The sequence below is a fragment of the Microcaecilia unicolor genome, chromosome 1, assembly GCF_901765095.1.
Source record: "Microcaecilia unicolor chromosome 1, aMicUni1.1, whole genome shotgun sequence".
In the NCBI taxonomy this organism is placed as follows: Eukaryota; Metazoa; Chordata; class Amphibia; order Gymnophiona; family Siphonopidae; genus Microcaecilia; species Microcaecilia unicolor.
This window is the reverse complement of record NC_044031.1, coordinates 745538671-745562004: the sequence shown is the minus strand read 5'-3', so window position 1 is coordinate 745562004 and position 23334 is coordinate 745538671. Positions and strand designations below refer to the sequence as shown.

Genomic DNA, 23334 nt, shown 5'->3' with positions numbered 1-23334 from the left:
AGTATCGCGTCCTACTGGCCAATAAAATGAAGTAGCGGGACCATGAGGATGCATAAAGCTTATGAAAGCATCTTTCTGTTCCACTGACGTTTCACAAACGTTTCCAATCCACCATAAATGCAAGCAACATATACTGCCCAGGCTGAAGATTTGTGACTTTATCTATTTGTTCAGCATCACTGATTTATTAAGCTGGAATAGTCACCTGAGATGGCACGACCAAACTGATAACAGCGCACAATAAACGATTGGACATGAAATGAGATTGAAGGGGGGCAGACTCAAGAAAAATGTCAGGAAGTATTTTTTCACGGAGAGAGTGGTGGATGCTTGGAATGCCCTCCTGCGGGAGGTGGTGGAGATGAAAACGGTAACGGAATTAAAACATGCGTGGGATAAACATAAAGGAATCCTGTTAGGAAGGAAGGGATCCTCAGGAGCTTAGCGGAGATTGGCTGGCAGAGGCGGGGCTGGTGGTTGGGAGACGGGGTTAGTGCTGGGCAGACTTATACGGTCTGTGCCCTGGAAATGACAGATACAAATCAAGGGGCTGGTGGTTGGGAGGCGGGGCTAGTGCTGGGCAGACTTATACGGTCTATGCCCTGAAAAAGACAGATACAAATCACGGTAAGGTATACACAAAAAGTAGCACATATGAGTTATCTTGTTGGGCAGACTGGATGGACCGCGCAGGTCTTTTTCTGCTGTCATCTACTATGTTGCATTATCTATGTCTGAAAAGCAGGTACATCTAAGAAAAGCATTAACAGATTTTCAATCTTCAACTTAGTATACATGCTATGATGGCAACATTTGGAATCAAGTGTCCCTCCTAGATTCTTAATTTGTCTTGTTCATAACTTTTATTGTATCCACTATCCTCGGGGCAGTCAGCTCACATTCTCCAGAGCCACTCTCTCCGGACACCCAAATGGATCTGATTTTTAAGATATACAAAATGAATACGCATGGGAGAGAGTTGCATGCACTGCCTCCATTGTAAATATCTTGGCTGTTCATATGGAATAGGAGGCAATGGCCTGTTGTGGCTTGGTAACTGGTTAAAAGTTTGGAAACAGAGGGGCCACAATCTGTCGAAAGATAGTATTAGCTGAGTTATGTAATTAAGTTGGACCACAGAATATGCAGTTCTAAGTTAACTGAATAACTTTAGGGCAGCCTTTTATAAGGTTTAGCTTGACGGTATTAAATTTAGCAGATAATCGGATAACTACATAGTGCTGAATATATCTTTTTTGTCATGACCAGTGGCGTAGCTACAGGTGGGCTGGGGTGGGCCAGGGCCCACCCACATAGGGCTCAGGCCTACCCAACAGTAATACACATTTAGCAGTAGCTGGTGGGGATCCCAATCTCTGCTAGCTGAAGACTTCCCCCTGATGGTAATGAAAATGCTACTCTCCACGATACCGGCACCTGCACATTCTCAGTTTTCAGCGCCTGCCTGCTGCAGACTGCCAAGGTGGAGAGAAGCATTTTTCCACCAGCTGAGATATGTTTTTGGTGGGGTGGAGAACACTTGGTGCCCACCCACTTCTTGCCTAGGTCCACCCAAAATCTGCTGTCTGGCTACGCCCCTGGTCATGACCCTGGAATGCCTGTTGTATTCTTCGTTCCTTGTAAATAATTACTATCGTGATGCCTTTATATTGATCCAAGGTGTTGCTGCACCTTGAGCATTGTGTGCTGTTTTCAGAATGAAAACCAAAATGATAAAGGGGGATGGTATAGCTCTCATACAAAGAAAGGCTAAACAGAGTAGGACCCTTCAGCTGGGAGAAAGTGTGTGTGGGGGGGGGGGGGGAAGAGAAGATATGCAGCAAGTGACTAGGAAATGCTCCATGAAAATAATGGGTAGCACCTTTAAAAGAAGCCACAGAAAGCATTTTTTACTGCATGCACAAAGGTGTGGAATTTGTTGCTGAAAGATGTGGTCAAGATAGCTACCATAAATTAAGATAAAAGGACAGGTTTCTGGAGGAAAAGTTTATGAACCATTTCCAACCAGGAAGACTTTGGGGAAAGTTTACAGCTTATCCCCAGGAATGAGCATCAGAAAATTGATCTACTCTTTGGAAAACTGTCCAGTACTTGCGACCTGGATTAACTACTGTGAGGCAGGATGCTGGGCTCAGTGGACCATTGCTCTTATTTATTGTGGATATCTTGGAAAACAGATTTGAGGACGGGAGTATGCCACCTCTAACCTCTCAGTGGAAACAAGAAGAAATAATTTACTGTGCATGTCTCCTTATTGGCTTTTTTTTTTCCTTGTGCCTTTTTTTTTTGTATGGAATATTCTACCTTCTTGTACTTGATTGGAGTCTGCTAGACATTTGAATGTTTGTTATATTCTCTCCCATTCTTCTGGAGAATATGCTGAGTTCTAGGAGCCCCTGTTTGCAGCCTTTCATACTTATCCCAGATTCTGACCTGCTCCCATCTTTTCAGTGATTTCCTGTGGGACCTCTCCATCCCTTTTCTCCCTAACTGCAGGTGCATTCTTTATACTGTTCACTTTCAGGATATTAAGCGGACAGTCTGCTTTTCTTTATGGAGCTATTACCTACAGTACACCCGGTTTGGATGCATGCTGCTAATCTGTGATTTTTTTTTTTTTAATGGCCCTGTTTGGCATCTTTACATTCCATTGACGCCAAGTGAATACTTTATCTGTCAAGCTACACAATACAGACCTGAGCAAGAAATATTTATTGTCTTGTCTTTTCATTTATGTGGGGAATGAGAGAATAGGGTGTTTTTAATCAGTTTTACAGGATAATGGAACAGTCTTGCTGCTAATAGAAAGCTGGTATTAAATCATTTGTCATAGCCACACGTTTTATATTAGTCAGGTTTATGTGCATTGAGTAGGCTCAAGATTTTTGTTCTCCGAGGACACTCAGGCATAATATTCTCACATGTAGGTGATGTCATTCAGGGAGCCTGGTGCGGACACTGCTATAGTGTGCTGCCACTTTAAAACTTTGAGGCAGTGCCCCCCCCTCCCATTGTGCATGCAAAGGTGCCTTCCCACCCCATGCTCGAGCACAGGACCAGCATTCTAGCATTTTCTGTGGAGCAGAGAGGTTGGTTTTCTAATCTCTCCTCTGTGCAAAAAACTTGCCTTTTGATGCCTTACCTTTTTCGGGATATTTTTTCTTCATATTCTTTTTCTTTCATCATTTTTAAAACTATTTGGCCTTTGGGACCTCTGAACCCTTCTTTTGCATGGGAAGTAGTGACCATTTTTGGGTATGTGACTACTTGAGCTCCCCAGGTCATAGAGCCTTTTGACCTTGTGTCAGCTGTTTTTCCCTCAATGTCAACAAGGCTGCCAAGTGGCTTTAAAACATGTTCTTGATGCAATAGAACCATTTCAGGCACAGACTCCTATAACAGGTGTGTTCAGTTCTTGGGTCCCAAGCACAGGGACATACGATGTACCCTCTGGTTGCCCATGCAAGTGAGGATGCTTAAAGGCCACAGAATGTACGTGAAAAACATTTTAGTTCTGCATCGACATCCACATTGAGCATAGCAGGGAGATTCAGTAATTGACTTGGAACCTGCATTGTGGTAGGCATCCACAACTGGTGCACTGACGTAACATCAAGAGGTTCCGACATCAGACTAGGTACCATGACCACTTAAGGACTTTATATCGTCTTCGTCGGTGTCTTGTTCATCGAGGGACCTGTAGCATTAAAAAAAACAAAACCTAAGAAGCATCGCCATCGTTCTCTCTCCAGGCATTCTGCAAACACCTCCCTTGCATCGACATCCTTGATGCATGGGAAGCTTCAATGACTCGGTGATCGCTCCTACGTAGGAACATAAGAAAAGCCATACTAGGACAGACCAATGGTCCATCTAGCCCAGTATCCTGTTTCTAACAGTGACCAACCCTGGCAGAAACCCAAATAGTGGCAACATTCTATGCTACCAATCCCAGGGCAAGCAGTAGCTTCCCCATGTCTGTCCCAAAAACAGACTGTGAACTTTTCCTCCAGGAGCTTGTCCAGATCTCTTTTAAAACCCAGATACGCTAACTCCTGTTACTATATCCTCCAGCAAAGAGTTCTAGAGCTTAACTACTCGTTGAGTGAAAAAATGTTTCCTCCTATATGTTTTAAAAGTATTTCCATGTAATTTCCTTGAGTTTTCCCTAGTCTTTGTACTTTTGGAAGCAGTAAAAAATCAATTCACTTCTACTCATTGTACTACACTCAGGATTTTGTAGACCTCAATTATGTCTCCCCTCATCCATGTCTTTTCCAAGATGAAGAGCCCTAACCTCTTAACCGTTCATCATATGAGAAGAGTTCCATTCCCTTTATCATTTTGGTGGTTGTTCTTTGATCCTTTTCTAATTCCGCTATATGTTTTTTGAGATGTGATGACCAAACTGAATGCAGTATTCTTGGTGAGGTCGCACCGTGGAGCGATACAGAGGCATTATAGTATTTGCGGTCTTATTTACCATCCCTTTCCCAATAATTCCTAGCATCCTGTTTGCTTTTTTGGCTATTGTCATACAACTTCTTTCCTATCGAGAACCTTTGAGGTCTTTGAGATCTCCTACATCTGCACAGGCTATAACTCAGACCACGGCCACACCGCTTTCTCAGCCAGTACTGACACCTACTCTACAGGAGGAAATCTGGGCAATGCTCAAGGTGGAGCTCTTAGGCTAGCACACATACCCTATAAGCACGTATAGACTGTATAGGCAGTATAGACGTATAGGCAGTAGCCCCAAGCCCAGCCCGTCGGAGAGACAGTGACGGGAGAGGCCCCACACACTGGCTCAACATTGGGTTTGTGGTGACAGTCAGTCAGTTCATACATCGACATCAGCCGAGGAATTCTCTCTAATCCCGGAGACTCATCTGCCTTAACACACCTCAGTGCAGAGCCGGTGCTCTAGTCGGCACACTCTTCCATGTACTTCCCAAGAGCAGTACTTTGAAGAGTCTTTGATCTCTCCTAGGAAACAAATCAGGACCTCTCAGCTGAGGAGTCCTATGACATTCCATCTGATCCTTATCTACCACCTGAGACGTAAGTCTCCTTCAGAAAGTATATCTTTTCTTGGCTTTGTCTGTGAGATGGAATATTCGATGAGTTACAGGCATGCCAAGGGCCCATTTGGTATGAATGTTACATTCACTCATGCTTTCAAAATCTCTTGACGATCTCCCTCCCCCCCCCCCCAAAAAAAAAAAAAAAAAAGTTCTAATCCCAATGGGTTCAGAATGAAAAAAAAAACACTCAACTTTTTTTTTGTTTCCTAGACCTTTATTTGCATCTTCTCACAACAACAAGCTTCTCTGCTTTTGTTCCAGACTATGCTCCCACCCATGTAGCCTCAGATGCCATCTTGCCCCACTCCCCCACTGCCTCTCATAGGGAAAATTCTGCTCAAGCTATGTCGAGACCAGGGAATCGTGATTCCAATTACTCCTTACTGGCCACATCAAATTTGGTTCCCTCTTCTAGAGATATCATCCAAGAAACCATTGAAGTTAGATCCTCTCCTAACCCTAATAACACAGAACCAAGGGTCCCTCCTCCATCCAGACCCCTGTTCTCTGGCCCTGATGGCTTTTTGATAACATAGCCTTCCAGAAGGAGTCTCTAGAATACTATTAACTTCTAGGAAACCACCTACACAGGAGTGTTACTATTTCAAATGGAAAATAATTTTCCCTCTGATGTACAGCCAGAACACTCAACCCTGCTATATGCTCTCTTCCTACCTTTATGGAGTACCTTCTCCATCTTTCAGATTCAGGCTTCATAACTAACTCAGTCTGAGCACACTGGAGTTCTGTTAGCACTTTCACTCTACAGTTGATAACAAACCAATTTCTATTCATCCCTTGATAGATTTATGAAAGGTTTGTTTTATACCAAACCTCTTAGCAAACCACCTGTGGTGGTGTCAGATCTCAGTGCCGTCCTTGCAGCTCTCATGAAACCTCCTTTTGAACCACTTCATTCCTGTTCTCTGAAGTTCTGCACATATAAGGTAATGTTCTTAATAGCTCTTCTGCAAGAAGAGTTGACTAACTTCAAGCCCTTATTGCAGACCCATGACAGGGTTGTTCTTTGAACCCACTTAAGTTCCTCCCTAAAGAGGTATTGGAGTTCCACCTCGATTAGTTCGTTGTATTTCCTGTTGTCTTCTTTAAGCCACACTGTCATCCTGGAGAAGCAGCACTGCCTACTTAAGACTGCAAGTGTTTTCTAGCCTATTATCTTGAGCATACAAAACCTCATAGGAGGTCCTCCCAGCTTTTGAGTGGAGGAGTAGTCTGGTGGTTAGTGCAGCAGACTTTGATGCGGGGGGGGGGGGGGGGGAACTGGGTTCAATTCCCACTGCAGCTCCTTGTGATTCTGGGCAAGTCACTTTAACCCTCCATTGCCCCAGGTACAAATAAGTACATGTATGTAACATGTAGAGCGCTTTGAATGTAGTTACAACCCCCCCCCCCCAGAAAGGTAGTATATCAAGTCCCATTCCCTTTCCCTTTTTGTATCCTACCCTAAAAGATTAGGAATTCCCATCAACAAATATACTATCTCTACTTGGTTAGCTGACTCTCTGCTGGCCTCATGAAAGACTTAGCGGCTTTCCTCTAGCCATTCCTCTCCTTGTGTACCAGGGGCGTAGCCAGACTTCTGCGGGAGGGGGGGGGGGTTCAGAGCCCGAGGTGTGGGGGGCACATTTTAGCCCCCCCCCCCGGTGCTGCTGGCCCCCCGCCACTTTTGACCCTCCCCCGCAACCGCCAGTCTCCGAGTCCAGCACGTTCGCTGATCTGGATTCTGTTTCTGTGAGTCCTGATGACCTGCATGTAGGAATGTGCAGGACATCAGGACTCACAGAAACAGAATCCAGATCAGCAACGCACTGGAGACCGGCGCTGAAGAGGACTTCGGCTGGCGGGGGTTGGGGACTCCCGCCAGCAAAGGTACCTGATGGCGGGGGAAGGGGGGGGGGGTCGAATGTGGTGGGGGAGGGTTGGCGGTGGGGGGAGGTGAAAGCAGGGGGGCAGGGCTAAATCTGTGGGGGCCCATGCCCCCGTGGCCCCACCTAGCTATGCTCCTGCTGTGTACCAAAATATCCTTCTGGATTTGACTGTTTATTTCTACCTGTGTGGTCACCTTTAGATCATCAGATAACAAGTTTGCACATATTTTGTGCACAGAAGTATTTTATCCCCTAAACTGTACCACTTGCTCAGGTTTTTGCAGCCCAAATGCATGACCCTACGTTATTTAGCATTACATTTTAGCTGCCAGTTTCTGGACCATTCTTCAAGCTTCAGTAGATCCCTCTTCATGCTATCCATACCATCAGGAGTGTCTCCCTTACTTCAGAGGTTGGTATCATCTGTAAAGAGGTAAACCTTCTCTTTATTGAAAAAAGCTGGCTCTAGGTCCGATCCCAGTGGCACACGTCTAGTAACATTCTTTTCCTCCCAGAATGAACTCCATTTACCACTGCCTTTCCGTTTCCTTCCACTTAACTAGTTTCTAACCCAGTAAGTCACGTTAGGGCCCATTCCAAGGGCGCTCAGTTTATTTATCAGCTGTCTATGCAGAACTGTGTCAAAGGTTTTGCTTAAAGTCTAAGGTACATCACATCTAGTTCTCCCCCTAAATTGAACTGTTTGGTGATCCAATAAAAAAATATTAATTGTCCTCATTACACAGTACATATGTATGAAACAAAGTTTAAAATTTAAAAGTGTAATGTTCAGTTATGCATTTTTACAGGATCATCCTGGGAAGAGGTGGTGGTAGGGTGATTGTGATCAGTGATCAAAAACAGACTTATGCGGTCTGTGCCAGAGCCGGAGATGGGGGGCGGGACTGGTGGTTGGGAGGCGGGAAATACTGCTGGGCAGACTTGTACGGTCTATGCCCTGAAGAAAGCAGGTACAAATCAAGATAAGGTATACCAGGGGCGTATCTGGATTCTGGCGGTAGGGGGGGCCAGAGCCAGAGAGAGGGGGCACATTTTAGCCCCCCCCCCATGACCCCCACTGCCGCCATTGCCAGAACCTCCCCACCCTCCCCCCCCGCCGTCAACCCTCCCCCGCTGCCGTTGTTTACCTTTGCTGGCGGGGGACCCCAACCCCCCGCCAGCCGAGATCCGCTTGCCGCCTTTAAAGATATTTCTTCAGCTGGTGGGGGACCCCAACCCCTGCCAGCCGACCCGACGTCTTTAAAGTTCTTCTTCGGCCTCCATGGCCGTGCTGTAGTTGACTGTTCAATCCAGTTCGGAGTCTGATGTCCCAGCACGTTGTCCTGCATGTACAACGTGCTGGGACGTCAGAATCCGAACTGGATTGAACAGTCAACTACAGCACGGCCACGGAGGCCGAAGAAGAACTTTAGAGACATCGGGTCGGCTGGCGGGGGGGTTGGGGTCCCCCGCCAGCAAAGGTAAACAATGGCAGCGGGGAGGGTTGATGGCGGTAGGGGGGTCCAGGCCCCTGTGGCCCCACGCAGATATGCCCCTGAGGTATACACGTATGAGTTTATCTTGTTGGGCAGACTGGATGGACCATGCAGGTCTTTTTCTGCCGTCATCTACTATGTTACTATGAGGCTCATTTTCAAAGCACTTAGCCTCCCAAAGTTCCATAGAAACCTATGGAACTTAGCCTCCCAAAGTGCTTTGAAAATATGCCTCTATGTTACTATCTCAGAATGGGGCACTTTAGAGACCTGGAAATTGATAGATGAACCTTCAAATCGACACCCCTAGGTGCCAACTACCCTTGTGCCAGCACTGATGAAAGGGGGATGGTTTTATTTTAGCAGTCCATATTTGATTTATTTTCCTTCCTGCCTTCACAACATGAAACCTACTATATAATGTGGGGATCTAAGTAAGTCTCAGTTGTCATTTTGTTCAGCTCTGTGCATCCTTTTTATTTATTTTTTGCAGCACCAGTTGGGGCGGAGTGACAGTGATCTGGGCCCCTGGGTAATAAGGTTCATGGGCCCCTAATTATCTATTAAGTGATTAAACTAGATAGAGGTTAGGGGAGAATGGACCTCTTACTGTTATGTGCCCTTGGGTACTGCCCTATTGCCCTAATGGTCAGTGTGCCCCTGGCACCAATAATATGTGAAAAGCAAGCAAGGTGGCGGGGGGAAGAGGGGTTGGTGGTTGAGAGGCTAGGATAGGGGAGGGCAGACCTATATGGGGTCTGTGCCAGAGATGGTGATGGGAGGCGGGACTGGTGGTTGGGAGGCGGGAAATACTGCTGGGCAGACTTATATGGTCTGTGCCCTGAAAAAGACAGGTACAAATCAAGGTAAGGTATACATATATGAGTTTATTGTGGGCAGACTAGATGGACCGTGCAGGTCTTTTTCTGCCGTCATCTACTATGTTACTATGTTACTATGCAACATTTTGAAAGAATTTCTCTCATGTGTTTAAAATGTCTCTAATAAAAATATATATTTTTTGAGAAACCAAGTCTGCCATGTTATTTTTAGCCTGTCATATGCAGATGCCTGTACCTTGACCTGGTTCATCTAGCACTAGAAATTTAAGTGCTGCACACAGGCTGACCTTAAGAGGATGCAAGGATCAGGAAGAATCAATCATTGGAGAGCTGGGGCTCCTGGAACATTGATTGTATATAATGCTGCCCCCCCCCCCCAAGGACATAACCCAGTTAACACCCCCTCCTACCCCTCAAAATTACCCCAACTGCATAAAAATGTATGCAGGTATTTCCGCTATTTAAAAAACAACAAAAAAAAGTTGAGACCCCAGTTCACAGTGGTTTGTGCTCTCATACAATGCTACATGGTCAAGTACACTGAGTATTTCTTACTGTGAAGGCGCTTGATTTTTTTTAAGTAACATTCTTATTTCTCTTTCAGTGTTCTGGGTCATGAAACTTAATCCGCAGAAAGCTCCATTATATGTAAGTACAAATTTTGAATATTAAACTGAGGATGGATTTTCAGTCACCAAATATATAAAACAGTACTTGATTACCAGCTTTTAATTTTAACTTTGCACTGTTTGAATTTAAAAATGATGAGAACTGCATCTGTTCAAGATACATTGCTATTCCGTTTCATTTGAAGACAGGGACAGAGGACATATTTGGCATGTACATAAGTGTTTTGGGAAGCTGGGCTGGACTTTTGAATATGGTTTATACCTGCATCCTGAACAGTGGTCTTCTGACCAATGGTCAGTGTTAGTAAGCCAGCTTTATAATTTCTAGCACTTGGATGAGATCTGTGCAGTTCAAGAGTTGGATTGTATTTGTATAAAAAGTGACACAAGAGCTGTGGGGCTGTATGCTTCAGGTTGATATGGTAGTGTCTCACAATGCCAGGCCTTAGGTTTATCGGTTAATTTAATTTATTTATTTTGACATTTTTACCCCGTGTTTTCCCAAGAAAGCTGGGTTTGGTGCGGCTTACATAACAAATTAAGAAGAAGCATTATAAGACAATTAATATTACTACAAGAATACTACTATTTAAAAAAATGTTTCTTTTTAGATTAGCTGAACACAGATCTAAAGAAGTGGGCTGTAAGTAAACTTCTAAATGACATATAATCAACTGAGTGTCTGATATACTTGGGTAGTGAGTTCCAGAGTTTGGTACTTTGGTAAGAGTTAGCATTATGGATAGTTCTGTAGGTTAAGCTTTTACAATGTGGGAAATGTAATATGAGATATTCTTTAGGTATTCTTTAGAACATGGATATCCTGAAAGCCCCAACTGGCTGGGTGTGCCCCGAGAACTGGGTTGAAAACCTCTGCTTTTCAGCGTTCCAAATGCCCCTGAGCTTTAAGAGATTGATAAAGAAGTCAGCAGACCAAGTACCCTGGGTGTGAAGCCCATCTATATGAGCTCCCCATCCCAGGTTGGATGCATCCTTTGTTAACACCTTCTGAGGAGGCGGGCTTTGGAATGGTAGTCCCACAGTCAAATTCATCCAAATAGTCCACCAGAGAAGGGCATGAGTCAACTCTGGAGGAATCTGGATCACATCCACTAGGTTCCCAACTGCATGTGACCATTGGGAAGCTAGAGTCCACTGGGCCTCTCTTGTGGAGACGTGCCATGGGAGTGACATGCATTGTTTAGGCCACGTGGCCAGTCAGTCTCAATATTTGCTGAGCTGTGACCTGTTTGCGACTTCGGACCTGTGAGGTGAGTGTTAATAAGGCCTTTGCTCTCGCTTGAGGAAGATGAGCCCGAGCCTGCAATTTGTCTAAGCAGGGCTCCTGTGTATTCTGATCGCTGTACTGGGAGAAGGTGGAACTTTGGGTAGTTTGACGAACCCTAGTAACTGCAACACCCAAATAGTTGAAGCCCCCTTCCTGTGATGTGCTGTTTATCAGCCAGTTGTCCAGATAGGGAAACATGTACACTCCCAGCCTGCATAGATACTACCACTGGACAATTACTGGGAGCTGACATGCGGCTAAAAGTGCACGATACTGATAGTGGTGCTTCCCTGTTCAAAAACTGAGATACTGCCTGTGATTGGAAAGTACTGAAATGTGGGTAGAGGCATCCTTTAAGTCCACAGATCATAGCTAATTGTTTGCCTGAATCATGAGGAGAAGGGTGCCCAGGGAAATCATTCTGAACGTTTCTTTGACCAGGAATTTGTTCAGGGCCCTTAGGTCTAGGATGGGACGAAATCCCCTCATTTTCTTGTGCACAAGGAAGTACCTGGAATAGAAACCCTTCCCTTATTCCCCTGGTGGCATGGGTTCAACCGCATTGGCCTGGAGAAGGGTGGAAGTTTCCTCTACAAGTATCTGCTTGTGCTTAGAGCTGAGTGACAATGCTCTCTATGGGCAATTTGGTGGTCTTTGACACCAATGCAAGACTATTCCACTGGTTGGAGTTTACAAGGGGTCACCTGTGATGGAAAAAATTCAGCTTCCCCCCTGCTGTGGACGGTTACTTGGAGTGCGGCTATGCTCTCTTCATGCCAGTCAAAAACTTGTCCCCTGCTTTGATTGGAGTGCTGTCTGGGGCTTTTGTGGACAGGACTGGCAAGGCTGAGAACACTGGACCTGGGGCTGCTGGGCAGAGCGGGAAGGTGGCGGAAACCTTTGCCTTTCAGAGTAATAGGTTCGCAGTCTAGGCCCACTGGTAAAGCTTTGTAAGGAAGAGGATCTGGTTGAAGGGTGCCGAGATGGAATTTGGATGGTGTCTGTATGTTTCTCGATGACGACGACGACGAGCTCTTCCACTTCCACCTTATCCCCAAACAAGTTGTCACCTTCAGGCAGGGGATTTTTGTAGCACTTCATTCCCTTCCACTTGTTTCCCTACATATGTGTGTGTGTGGTGGGGGGGGGGGCTCATCTCATCTCATCTCTAGATGGTTGTGATTTTATCAGCAGCCCACTGATGCCTTCCTTTGGCGAGAAATGTGTAAGGTTTATTGAGAAAGGATGAAAAAAATGTGCTAAGGTGACTTTAAGTATTCATTGCTATGCTTACACTGCTGTAATTTGCTTAGGAATTTTGCAGGTGCTCTGTGTGTGTGTTAGTGGTGTGCACAGTCAAGATAAATTTGGTTAGTTCTTAGTTTATTTCACAAATTTCTCCCAGTTTTTTGGAAGTATTTTGTCTGGTTTCACACGTTTGTTTTAATAGAAAATTATTAATGCAGAAAGTATACTAACTGATAAAATAAGGCATTCTCTATCCCTCCTCTCTTTTCCTTTCCTTCTATATCTCCCACCCTGGATCCAATATCTTTCCCGCTCTCTTTCCCCTGCACTTCCTTGTGGTCTGGCATATCTCCATCTCTCTCTTCCCCCCCCCCCCCCCCCAAAAAAAAATCTGGGCTGTCTCTTCCCTCTTCCCCCCCTCCCAGTCCAGCATATATCTGCATCTCCCTCTCCTACTTCACCCAGTTTTAGCATCTCTTCCTCAGTATTTCTATCCACCCTTCTTCAGGGTCCTCTGAACTAGCATTGGTCACCGTCAACAGGAGCAATTAAGCAGACTGCTTCTGGCTGGTGTCAGGACCTTTCCTCTATGTGGAAACAGGAAGTTGCATCAGAGGAAGTGGGACATCGTAGAGCGAAGGCCTCAATATGGCCAGAGACCGTTTGCCTTTATTGCTGCCGGTGATTGAGGCAAATTTGCAAGACCCCCCCCCCCCCCCCCCAGGGAAGGGATATGGTGATAGAGGTGAGGGAGAGATGCCGAACTCGTGGTTGGGAGGGACAGAGAAGCACTGGATTTGAGAATGTTGGGGGGGGGGGGGGGGAGAGTAGGGCTGTGACGACAGGGACAAAAAAGGGCGCTTGTATTGCTAGTTTTAGGGGTCTGCTGATGGCTAGCTTGAATATTGAAAAACTGGCCAGTGGGCAACCCTATCCACTTTCTATGTGTCTGAAAACAAAGTGGGAGGCTTCTCACAGAGAGTGAAGCAAAACTAATCCATTTGGAGAAGTTGCCCCCGAAAGTGAAGGCTTCAGTTGTTGCTCAAGTCGGTGGCTGAGCTTTTTGGTATTCTGTGGCAGCTGCTGGGTCTCTCTTCCTGTAACTTGTTCAGTTGTAGGCTCCTACTTCTAGAGAAGAGAGGAGGCTGTGAATATCCCCATGGCATTTTGCTGCTTTCTGCAGACTTCTGAGGCAGTTTATGGGGAGAGAGAGAGTCAGGTATAGGTGTAGTTACATAGTAACATAGTAGATGACGGCAGAAAAAGACCTGCACGGTCCATCCAGTCTGCCCAACAAGATAACTCATATGTGCTAATTTTGTGTATACCCTACTTTGATTTGTACCTGTGTTCTTCAGGGCACAGACCGTATAAGTCTGCCCAGCACTATCCCCGCCTCCCAACCACCAGCCCCGCCTATCAACCACCGGCTCTGGCACAGACCGTATAAGTCTGCCCAGCACTATCCCCGCCTCCCAACCTCCAGCCCCACCTCCCACCACCGGCTCTGGCACAGACCGTATAAGTCTGCCCAGCACTATCCCCGCCTCCCAACCTCCAGCTCCACCTCCCACCACCGGCTCTGGCACAGACCGTATAAGTCTGCCCAGCACTATCCCTGCCTCCCAACCACCAGTCCCGCTTCCCATCACCAGGTCTGACACAGACCGTATAAGTCTGCCCAGCACTATCCCCGCCTCCCAACCACCAGCCCCGCCTCCCAATCTTGACTAAGCTCCTGAGGATCCATTCCTTCTGCACAGGATTCCTTTATGCTTATTCCACGCATGTTTGAATTCCGTTACCGTTTTCATTTCCACCACCTCCCGCGGGAGAGCATTCCAAGCATCCACTACTCTCTCCGTGAAAAGTAGTTTGACTACTTTGTTGGGGGGGGGGGGGGGGCAAGGGATAGAGAGTTCAGATTGCTAATCAATGCCTTCTCAATTTTCTTCCCCTCCCCTTAAGTAGGCATTGATTATCATATTCTCATTTGACATTTCTTTTATTTTCACCTTTTTCATTGTGAATATCCTAAAAACCTTGACTGGCTGTGGTACCTCCAGGACCAGGTTTGGGAATCACTGGCTTGTCATTTTCTAGTATCTCATATCTATTTTCTGTTTCCTCATTCCTCCAATCTTTTCTTTATCTATCTAAAACATTTTTTATGTACACAGACTTTATTATGTATAATTTTTAATCATATATTTTGATTCGCTTTTATTGGTCAGAACTTCAGAGAATTTTTATCTGTGTATATACTTTTTATACATATTTATTTTTTCTGATTACACCTTTCAGACTCCTCAGGCAAGCACTATTGCCGAAACATGGTGTCGTGTTGAGTCTGCTTCAGTAAAGAACCCTTTTTTTTTTACATCATTTTCCTGTTACCCTTGATTCTTGGAAGAGTCCTGTTGGTCTTGCTACTCCCTCGCTCCCATTTTGTTCTCCTCGTAGCAGACCTTGTTTCTCCACCTTGGTGGTTGATTCTTGTGGTTATTCTAAAGCCATACAGGTTGATGTGTTCTCATAATTTAAAGGAATGGCTGGCAGTATTATTGTCCATCCAATTGCATTCTGAATTGTCAAATATAGATGGAGTTTATTAATTACGATGTGAACTGAATTATTGAAGTTTAACAGTGATGAGAGTGTCATCGGTCAGCTTTTGATTGAGAGTTTATTAATTACAGCCATGGATAACTACCACAACTTCAGAAGGTTGAGGAAGAATTGTTAAAGCCTACATTTGCCCATATCTGTAACTCGGCCAGCCCTTAACTAGGGTTGCATTCTCAACTAGATCAATCTGAAGTGAAGTTAAACTGGTCCTGGGTATGCCCTGCTGCCAAAGCTGCCAAGTTACCAGGTCCAGGAGTGACATTTTAGACAAGTTATGCGTTTCTGATAATCCCATCTTGACACATTATGGGCCCTCCAGCTCAGGTTTCAATGGGTAGAGTTGGGGACTACACACACACCACTTTGGAGTGTAAGCTCAAAACCAGAACTAGCCAAAAAAGTCTTCCTCCTGGAACTGGGAAACTTGGCAGCTCAGCTCTCCTCAGTGCATGTGATATATAGAACACCAGACTGGATCTGCTGTGTGTTAACCTGGGTTAGGTTTTCTGTTAATAAAGAAAAAAAAAAAAAAAAAGAAGGCAGCAAACAATCAATCCACATAGAACACAAGTAAGTTTGCTGAAAAATAGAACTTAAGTTGAGAGACTGAAACACAATTTCATTGTTTGGAACAATATTTAGAATAGTATCTAAAATAGCTGGAATGGAAACCTCAGAACCCAGAGACCTGTCAGAACTTGTCACAGGTTATATAAAAGCTTAGAACTGTTATCATTACTTTTAACCCATTAACACTTGTATAAGGAAAAAAGGCTCTTCACCAAAACTTCTAAATAACTAATGGAGAAAAAGATCAGTGGCCAAAAAAAACTCCATAAACGCTACTGCCACACAGTGTTAACGTTCAGAATCAGGATCTGAAATAAACTTTCTCAAAAGTGTCTTAAAATATAAACTATTTGACCTGAATTCAAATAATCAATGTCATAAGTAACTGTTAAGTGACTGACTTCTTTCATTGGTGTCTGTCATTCTCCAACTGAATCTCTAGTAACACAGTAGAGGAGTGTGGTAGCCGTGTTAGTCCACTCTTAAGGTTATCCATAACAAGAACGTAAGACCTTTGAAGTCAGAATGATTGAATATTTTAACACCCAACAGAAAGGACTTAACAAGGATCTGGGGTTCCTAGCCCATTATAAACCATAAAGCTGTATTTCTCTGTTGATCACCCCACCCCTCACCTATCCACACCCATCCTGTTAGAATATCAATGATATGCTTTGATGTCCCCATGCATACCTCCGACCCACCCCCATCCTCCCACCCTGTCAGACTGTCATAGTAATGCTTGAAGGTTTTCACTTATATACACTGTCAGCTAGCACATTTGCTTATTTCCGATCTGACAAAGAAGGGCAACCTTCGAAAGCTAATCAAGAAATGTATTAAGTTATGTCCAATAAAAAAGGTATCATCTTATTTTCTTTTCCATGTGTTATTTTGTTTGATTTCTATTAGTAACACAGTAGAAATAAGTAGCAGTATGAAGTATCTCCCCTGTGGCTGTTTGCTCCCTTCTTTTCTGCTCTTCTGCTTTGTGGTCTGTGCTTCTCTTTCCTTCTCCTCCTATGGTTTTCTTTCTTCTCTCCCTGCCTCTTTTAAGTAACACAGAACTGTACAACACTTGTACTACTGGCAGTACTCACTGTGCTGGGAGCAGTGAGTTCCAGAAGCACAAATCAGAATGGAGGGGGGGGGGGGGTAGAGATAGAATTGAGGTTGAGGAATAAGACTAAAAGTAGAGAGAAAACAGATGGGTAAATGTTTTCAGAAATCCACTTGTTACTGTTGCTTTACATATTCAACATTTCTGCGTTTGCCGCTGCTGCTGCATCCCCCACCGCAAAATCCTTCCCCCCCTTTAAAAAAATTTGTCTCCATCACTAGGCAGATTTTTAAGCTCATGTTTAGATCCATTTCTTGGAAAGTGGGTTTTAAGCCATCTGAAAGAAGCTGCTTGACAGTAGTGGAGCATTTTTTAACCACAGTTTCAGCTGTGTTGCTCTGTGAAGTCACGGCCGAGCTCTGTCTGTGGTACTCCAGACTGCTGTTTACAATTATGCTCAAGAAGCACGTGAGAGAAACAGGAACCTCGATATAAATATTAAGTCTCAAATATTTCAAGACTTTTTTTTTTTTTTTGCCTAGTGATTTTGTTTTTCTTAAAAACCAAAATACTTTGTCTTTTAAAGCTCTGGAAAGGGAAAAGGAATAAATTATTATAATTTAGAGAGAATAACTCAACTATTTTATTTGAACATATATTTGACTCTATGTACTCGTTTAAGTTTTCAGTAAAGAAGTGCATTTGCGATTTCATGACTGTCATAAAGATGGTAAACTAGAGCATATCTACATAGATATTTAAGCGCTGATGGACAAAGGCAGACATAAAATACTGCTGCCCCGGTAAAATGTAGTGACTTGCTGTTTGCAAGTCTGAGCTGTTTAAATGCATTTGACAGCTCCGATGCCTTCAGATCCTCAGATACTGTCACCCCAAGATCCCTGTCTATGCTTATCAGCCTCTTACCTCCTAGCACATACGGCTCCCTTGGATTTCTGCTCCCTAAGTGCATCACTCTGCACTTCTTTGCATTCAATTTTAATTGCCAAACATTAGACCATTCTTCTTACTCTTGCAGATCTATTTTCATGTTCCTTTCCCTCTGGGGTGTCCACTCTGTTTCAAATCTTGGTGGTATCCACAAAAAGGCAAACCTTATCTTCTAACCCTTCGGCAGTGTCGCTCACAAATATATTGAACAGAATCGGACCCAGCACCGATCCTTGAGGCACTTCAAAACTCACCTTTCCTTCCTCTGATTGAATTCCATTCACCACCACCCTCTGGTGTCTGTCAGCTAGTTCTTAATCCAGTTCACCACTTTGGGTCTTATCTTCAGTCTGTCAAGTTGATTCAAGAGCTTCCTATGTGGAACCGTGGCAAGGGCTTTGCTGAAATCTAAGTAGATTACATCTATCACACATCCTTGATCCAGTTCTCTGGTCACCCAGTCAAAGAATATCAGATTCATTTGGCATGATTTACCTTTGGTAGAACCATGTTGTCTCAGATCTTGTAACCTCTTGAATTCCAGAAAATTCACCATCTTTTCCTTCGGCATCGCTTCCATTACTTTTCCAATAACTGAAGTGAGGCATACTGGCCTGTAGTTTCCAGCTTCTTTTCTGTCACCACTTTTGTGACAAGGGACCACATCCGCTCTTCTCCAATCCCACGGAACCTCTCATCTTCAAGGATTTATTAAACAAATCTTTAAGAGGGACCCGCCAGAACATCTCTGAGCTGCCTTGGATAGACTTCAGACAGCTCAGAATACTGCAGCTAGACTCATTCGGCAAATCAAAATATGAAAGTGCTAAACCCCTACGAGAAAAGCTACAGTGGCTCCCACTCAAAGAACGCATCACGTTCAAAATATGCACCCTAGTTCACAAAATCATTCACGGAGACGCCCCAGCCTACATGTCAGACCTGATAGAATTACCACCCAGGAATGCTAAAAAATCATCCCGCACATTCCTCAATCTTCACTTCCCCAGCTGCAAAGGTCTAAAATACAAACTAACGCATGCGTCACCCTTTTCCTACCTGAGCACACACTTCTGGAACGCGCTGCCGCGCAATTTAAAAACGCTGTATGAACTAACCAACTTCCGCAAACTACTGAAGATCCATCTCTTTGACAGGGCATACCACAAAGATCAACAAATGTGAACTCCTATACAAATATCCAGAACTGCCTTATAATATTTGCTTGTTAAACTACAAATATGTTTTACCATTATCATATAACCCATGTTCCTTCTGTAATGCTAAATGTATATTTTCTTATATGTTTCCACTATTCATGATGTATTTTAAGCCACATTGAGCCTTGCAAAGAGGTGGGAAAATGTGGGATACATATGCAACAAATAAATAGGCCCCGTCTGGTGCCATGGCTTTGTCCACCTTAAAATTTTCAAGTTGTTCATAAACACTTTCTTCTGTGAATGGTGAATCCAGTCCATTCTCATATGTACCTTTGCCAGGCAGTCATGGTCCTTCTCCAGGATTTTCTTCTGGAACACAGAAGTATTTGTTTAGTGTGTTTGCTTTTTCCCCAGCCCTGTTAAAAGTAGCATAAGCGTTGCCATACTGGGATAGACCAAATGTCCATCAAGTCCAGTATTCTGTTTCCAACAGTGGCCAAATCCTGGTCATAAGTACCTGGCAAGCTGCCATAACAGTAAAATAGATTTTATACTGTTTATACTAGAAATACGCAGTGGATTTTCTCAAGTCCATCTTAATAATGGTTTAATAATGGAACTAAGACCCTTCCCTAAATTGGATTTGTTTTGAAAGTTGCTGAAGTGAGGAGAGAAATTCAGGAAACACTTCGCTTCATTTATTTTGGTCAGTGACCGTGTCTAACTGAATGATGCTCTGCTCTATTCTGTGGCATAGCTTGCCTGTGTACTCTGGTTATCTCTGAAATTACTGAGCTAGTCACAAAGAAAAATTAGAATGATCAGCCTCCTCCCCCCCCCCCCCCCCCCCCAACCCCGAAGTTGATGAAGGATTTGTCGGAAATCACAGGGCTTGATCTCCTTAAAATCACAATAAAGAATTCTTATGGCTTTGCTGCTGTTTGTTAGCCACAGCATTGATAATTGATGATTGTGTATGTGTATGCAATATAGTGTCACAAATTGTGGACTGCCTAAAAGAGCAAATTATAGTTCTTGAGGTGATAACTAAGAAAATAAGTGCATCACATGTGACCTTTTTCTCTCTCCAAGTTTTAAAATGAAGTGACAATTTCTGACAATCCTTATGTACATCTCTGAGAGGTCGTATACCGTTTGTATAAATTTTATCAGACCTGTTGCTTACTGTTCACTTGGTATTCACTTGTAGTGTACTTTCAGACTTTGTTGCAGTGGCATTCCTAGGGGGGCTGACACCTGGGGCGGATCGCCGATGCGCCCCCCCCCCCGTGCAGCGTGCCCCCCCCGGCGAAAGAATCCCCCCCCCCCCCGGGTGCACACCGCTGGGGGGGTGCCACACGCCGGTCAGCTTCGTTCGTTTCCATGCTCCCTCTGCCCCGGAACAGGTTACTTCCTGTTCCGGGGCAGAGGGAGCATGGAAACGAACCAAGCTGACCGGCGCATGCCCCCCCCCCCCCCAGCGGCGTGCACCCGGGGCAGACCGCCCCCACCGCCCCCCCCTTGGTACGCCACTGCTTTGTTGATATTGAACAGTGGCTGCTGTAGTTCAAAGCCCTGAAAAACAGTATTTTAATCAGTTACCATTTAAAACCAGTTCCCTCCTACTCTCTCCACTCCCTTAGCCTTTCCATGTTAACTGTTAGTGCTAACTTTGATTTCAGTTTTTTTAAACTTTTTTTTTTGTGTTTCCTATCTTTACAAAGAAACAGCTCACTTTACACATTTTGATCCATAAGCATATCTCCCAAATAAGAAACATTGTTGTTGGAGTTATGCATGGTTATCCCCCAGCCGACCTGCCCATCCTCCACCAAAACTCCCAATTTCATAAGAATAAGTAACTGAATTTCATATTTTCATATTAGTAATAAGTACATCGAGTTATTTCATTTTTAAAAATTTTGATTTTGCTGTAAAGTAAATAATATAAGTCAGCGTGTGCTGTTTGACATTGGGAGGTGGTGGTTGTGATGTGGGAAGAATGGTTCTAAACAGTGCTGAGCCGGTACGTCAAGCTCCATCTCTGACCGTCTTCAAATCAAAGCTAAAAGCCCACCTTTTTGATGCTGCTTTTAACTCCTAACCCTTATTCACTTGTTCAGAACCCTTATTTTATCATGCTCACTTTAATATTCCCTTATCTCTTGTTTGTCCTGTTTGTCCTAATTAGATTGTAAGCTCTATGGAGCAGGGACTGTCTCTTCATGTTCAAGTGTACAGCGCTGCGTACGTCTAGTAGCGCTATAGAAATGATAAGTAGTAGTAGTAGTTGGTAACTACCAGATCAGCATCACACCATCTTTTGAAAATGCCTTTGAATTTTTAGAGTATTTTTATTTATTTGGATTTGGCTAGCATATTTTTTTCCAGTTGTAGAGGAAGGTGAGTTAAGGTACACAGTAGGTATTTTCCCTGTCCTTGGGAGGTTTACAGTCTAAGTGGTAGCCCAGGCAACAGTAGGATTTGAACTTGGTTTTCCTGGTTCTCATCTCACAGCTCTAATGTTAGGCTATGAAGCTGTCCTTCCTTTCTATTGAGGTACTCACTGGTTGTCTTCCTCCTAGTTCCAAGAGAGGATGGAATTTCTCTTTCAAGCACTTTTGATCTATTACTTGCACAGTGAGAAAGTATGGATAAGGCAGCATTCTGCCCACACCCTTGCCTTGTGGTTTTAGTGGCTTAATCTGATCCCAGGCTCCAGCTGCTTCTGCTGTAGTAGCACAGCTGGATGGTCTTTACAGTGCTACTTGCAGGTTTCATTGAATTACTCTAGGAGAAGATTAATGGGTAGTAAAGATCTCTTAAGTCTGAGACTGTGCAGAGGCCGCCTTAAAGGTGGGTAGGTTGAGGTTTTGGTTTATGTTGATGTCTATTACTGATACAGTGTGAGGAAATAAAGCCCAGGTTGAATTAATTAGTCAGGTTGCTTTCTAATATAGAAAGCTTTTATTTGTCTTTTTTTTTTTTTATTACATTTGTACCCTGCGCTTTCCCACTCATGGCAGGCTCAATGCGGCTTACATGGGGCAATGGAGGGTTAAGTGACTTGCCCAGAGTCACAAGGAGCTGCCTGGGGCCTGAAGTGGGAATCAAACTCAGTTCCTCAGTTCCCCAGGACCAAAGTCCACCACCCTAACCACTAGGCCACTCCTCCACTGTTGCTACTATTTGAGATTCTACATGGAATGTTGCTACTAGCAACATTCCATGTAGAAGTCGGCCCTTGCAGATCACCAATGTGGCCGCACAGGCTTCTGCTTCTGTGAGTCTGACGTCCTGCACGTACGTGCAGGACGTCAGACTCACAGAAACAGAAGCCTGTGCAGCCTTCTACATGGAATGTTTCTAGTGGAATATAGCAACATTCCATGTAGAATCTCCAATAGTATCTATTTTATTTTTGTTACATTTGTACCCCGCACTTTCCCACTCATGGCAGGCTCAATGCGGCTTACATGGGGCAATGGAGGGTTAAGTGACTTGGCCAGAGTCACAAGGAGCTGCTTGGGGCCTGAAGTGGGAATCGAACTCAGTTCCTCAGTTCCCCAGGACCAAAGTCCACCACCCTAACCACTAGGCCACTCCTCCACTCTTCATTTTTCTCTCTATGTGGCCTATCTAGTTTGCCTATCCATGTCATCTACTATTCCTTCCTCTCCCCTAGAAATCCTATGTGTCCTAAGCTTTCTTGAATTCAGTTTGTTTACATTTCCATCACCTCCAGCAGGATGTAGATCCAATAATTCACCATCCTTTTCGTGAAGAAATATTTTCTCAGATTGCTAATGATTGTGTCCCCTTTCCACTTCAACCCTTCATTCCAGAGCTTCCTTTCAATTGAAAGTGACTTTCCACCTGTGCATTTATGCCATGGAGGTATTTAGACATGTCTATCTTATCTCCCTTCAAAGTATACATATGGGGACAGACTTAAAGATCTCAATATGGAGGAGTAGCCTAGTGGTTAGTGCAGTGGACTTTGATCCTGGGGAACTGAGTTCGATTCCCACTCCAGCTCCTTGTGACTCTGGGCAAGTCACTTAACCCTCCATTGCCCCAGGTACAAAGTAAGTACCTGAATAAATGTAAACCGCTTTGAATGTAGTTGCAAAAACCTCAGAAAGGCGGTATATCAAGTCCCATTTCCCTTTCCCTATTTGAGATTCTACATGGAACGTTGCTACTATTGAGATTTTGTTGCTACTATTTGACATTCTACATGGAATGTTGCTACCATTGGAGATTCTACATGGAATGTTGCTATTCCACTAGCAACATTCCATGTAGAAGCCTGCCCTTGCAGATCAGCAACGCGGCTGCGCAGGCTTCTGTTTCTGTGAGTCTGACGTCCTGCACGTACGTGCAGGACGTCAGACTCACAGAAACAGAAGCCTGCGCGGCAAGGACAGGCTTCTAGATGGAATGTTTCTAGTGGAGGAGT

At 44.3% G+C, this 23334-nt stretch overlaps 1 protein-coding gene across 1 annotated transcript in view; it reads left to right on the top strand.

The window, feature by feature from the left end:
* AKAP13 (A-kinase anchoring protein 13) overlaps positions 1-23334 on the top strand; it is a 642893-nt gene that overhangs the window by 110274 nt on the left and 509285 nt on the right. The window contains exon 3 of the mRNA XM_030189716.1: positions 9940-9983. Within this exon, the coding sequence (XP_030045576.1) occupies positions 9951-9983 (33 nt within the window). The 5' untranslated portion in view covers positions 9940-9950. The remainder of the gene's footprint in view (positions 1-9939; positions 9984-23334) is intronic.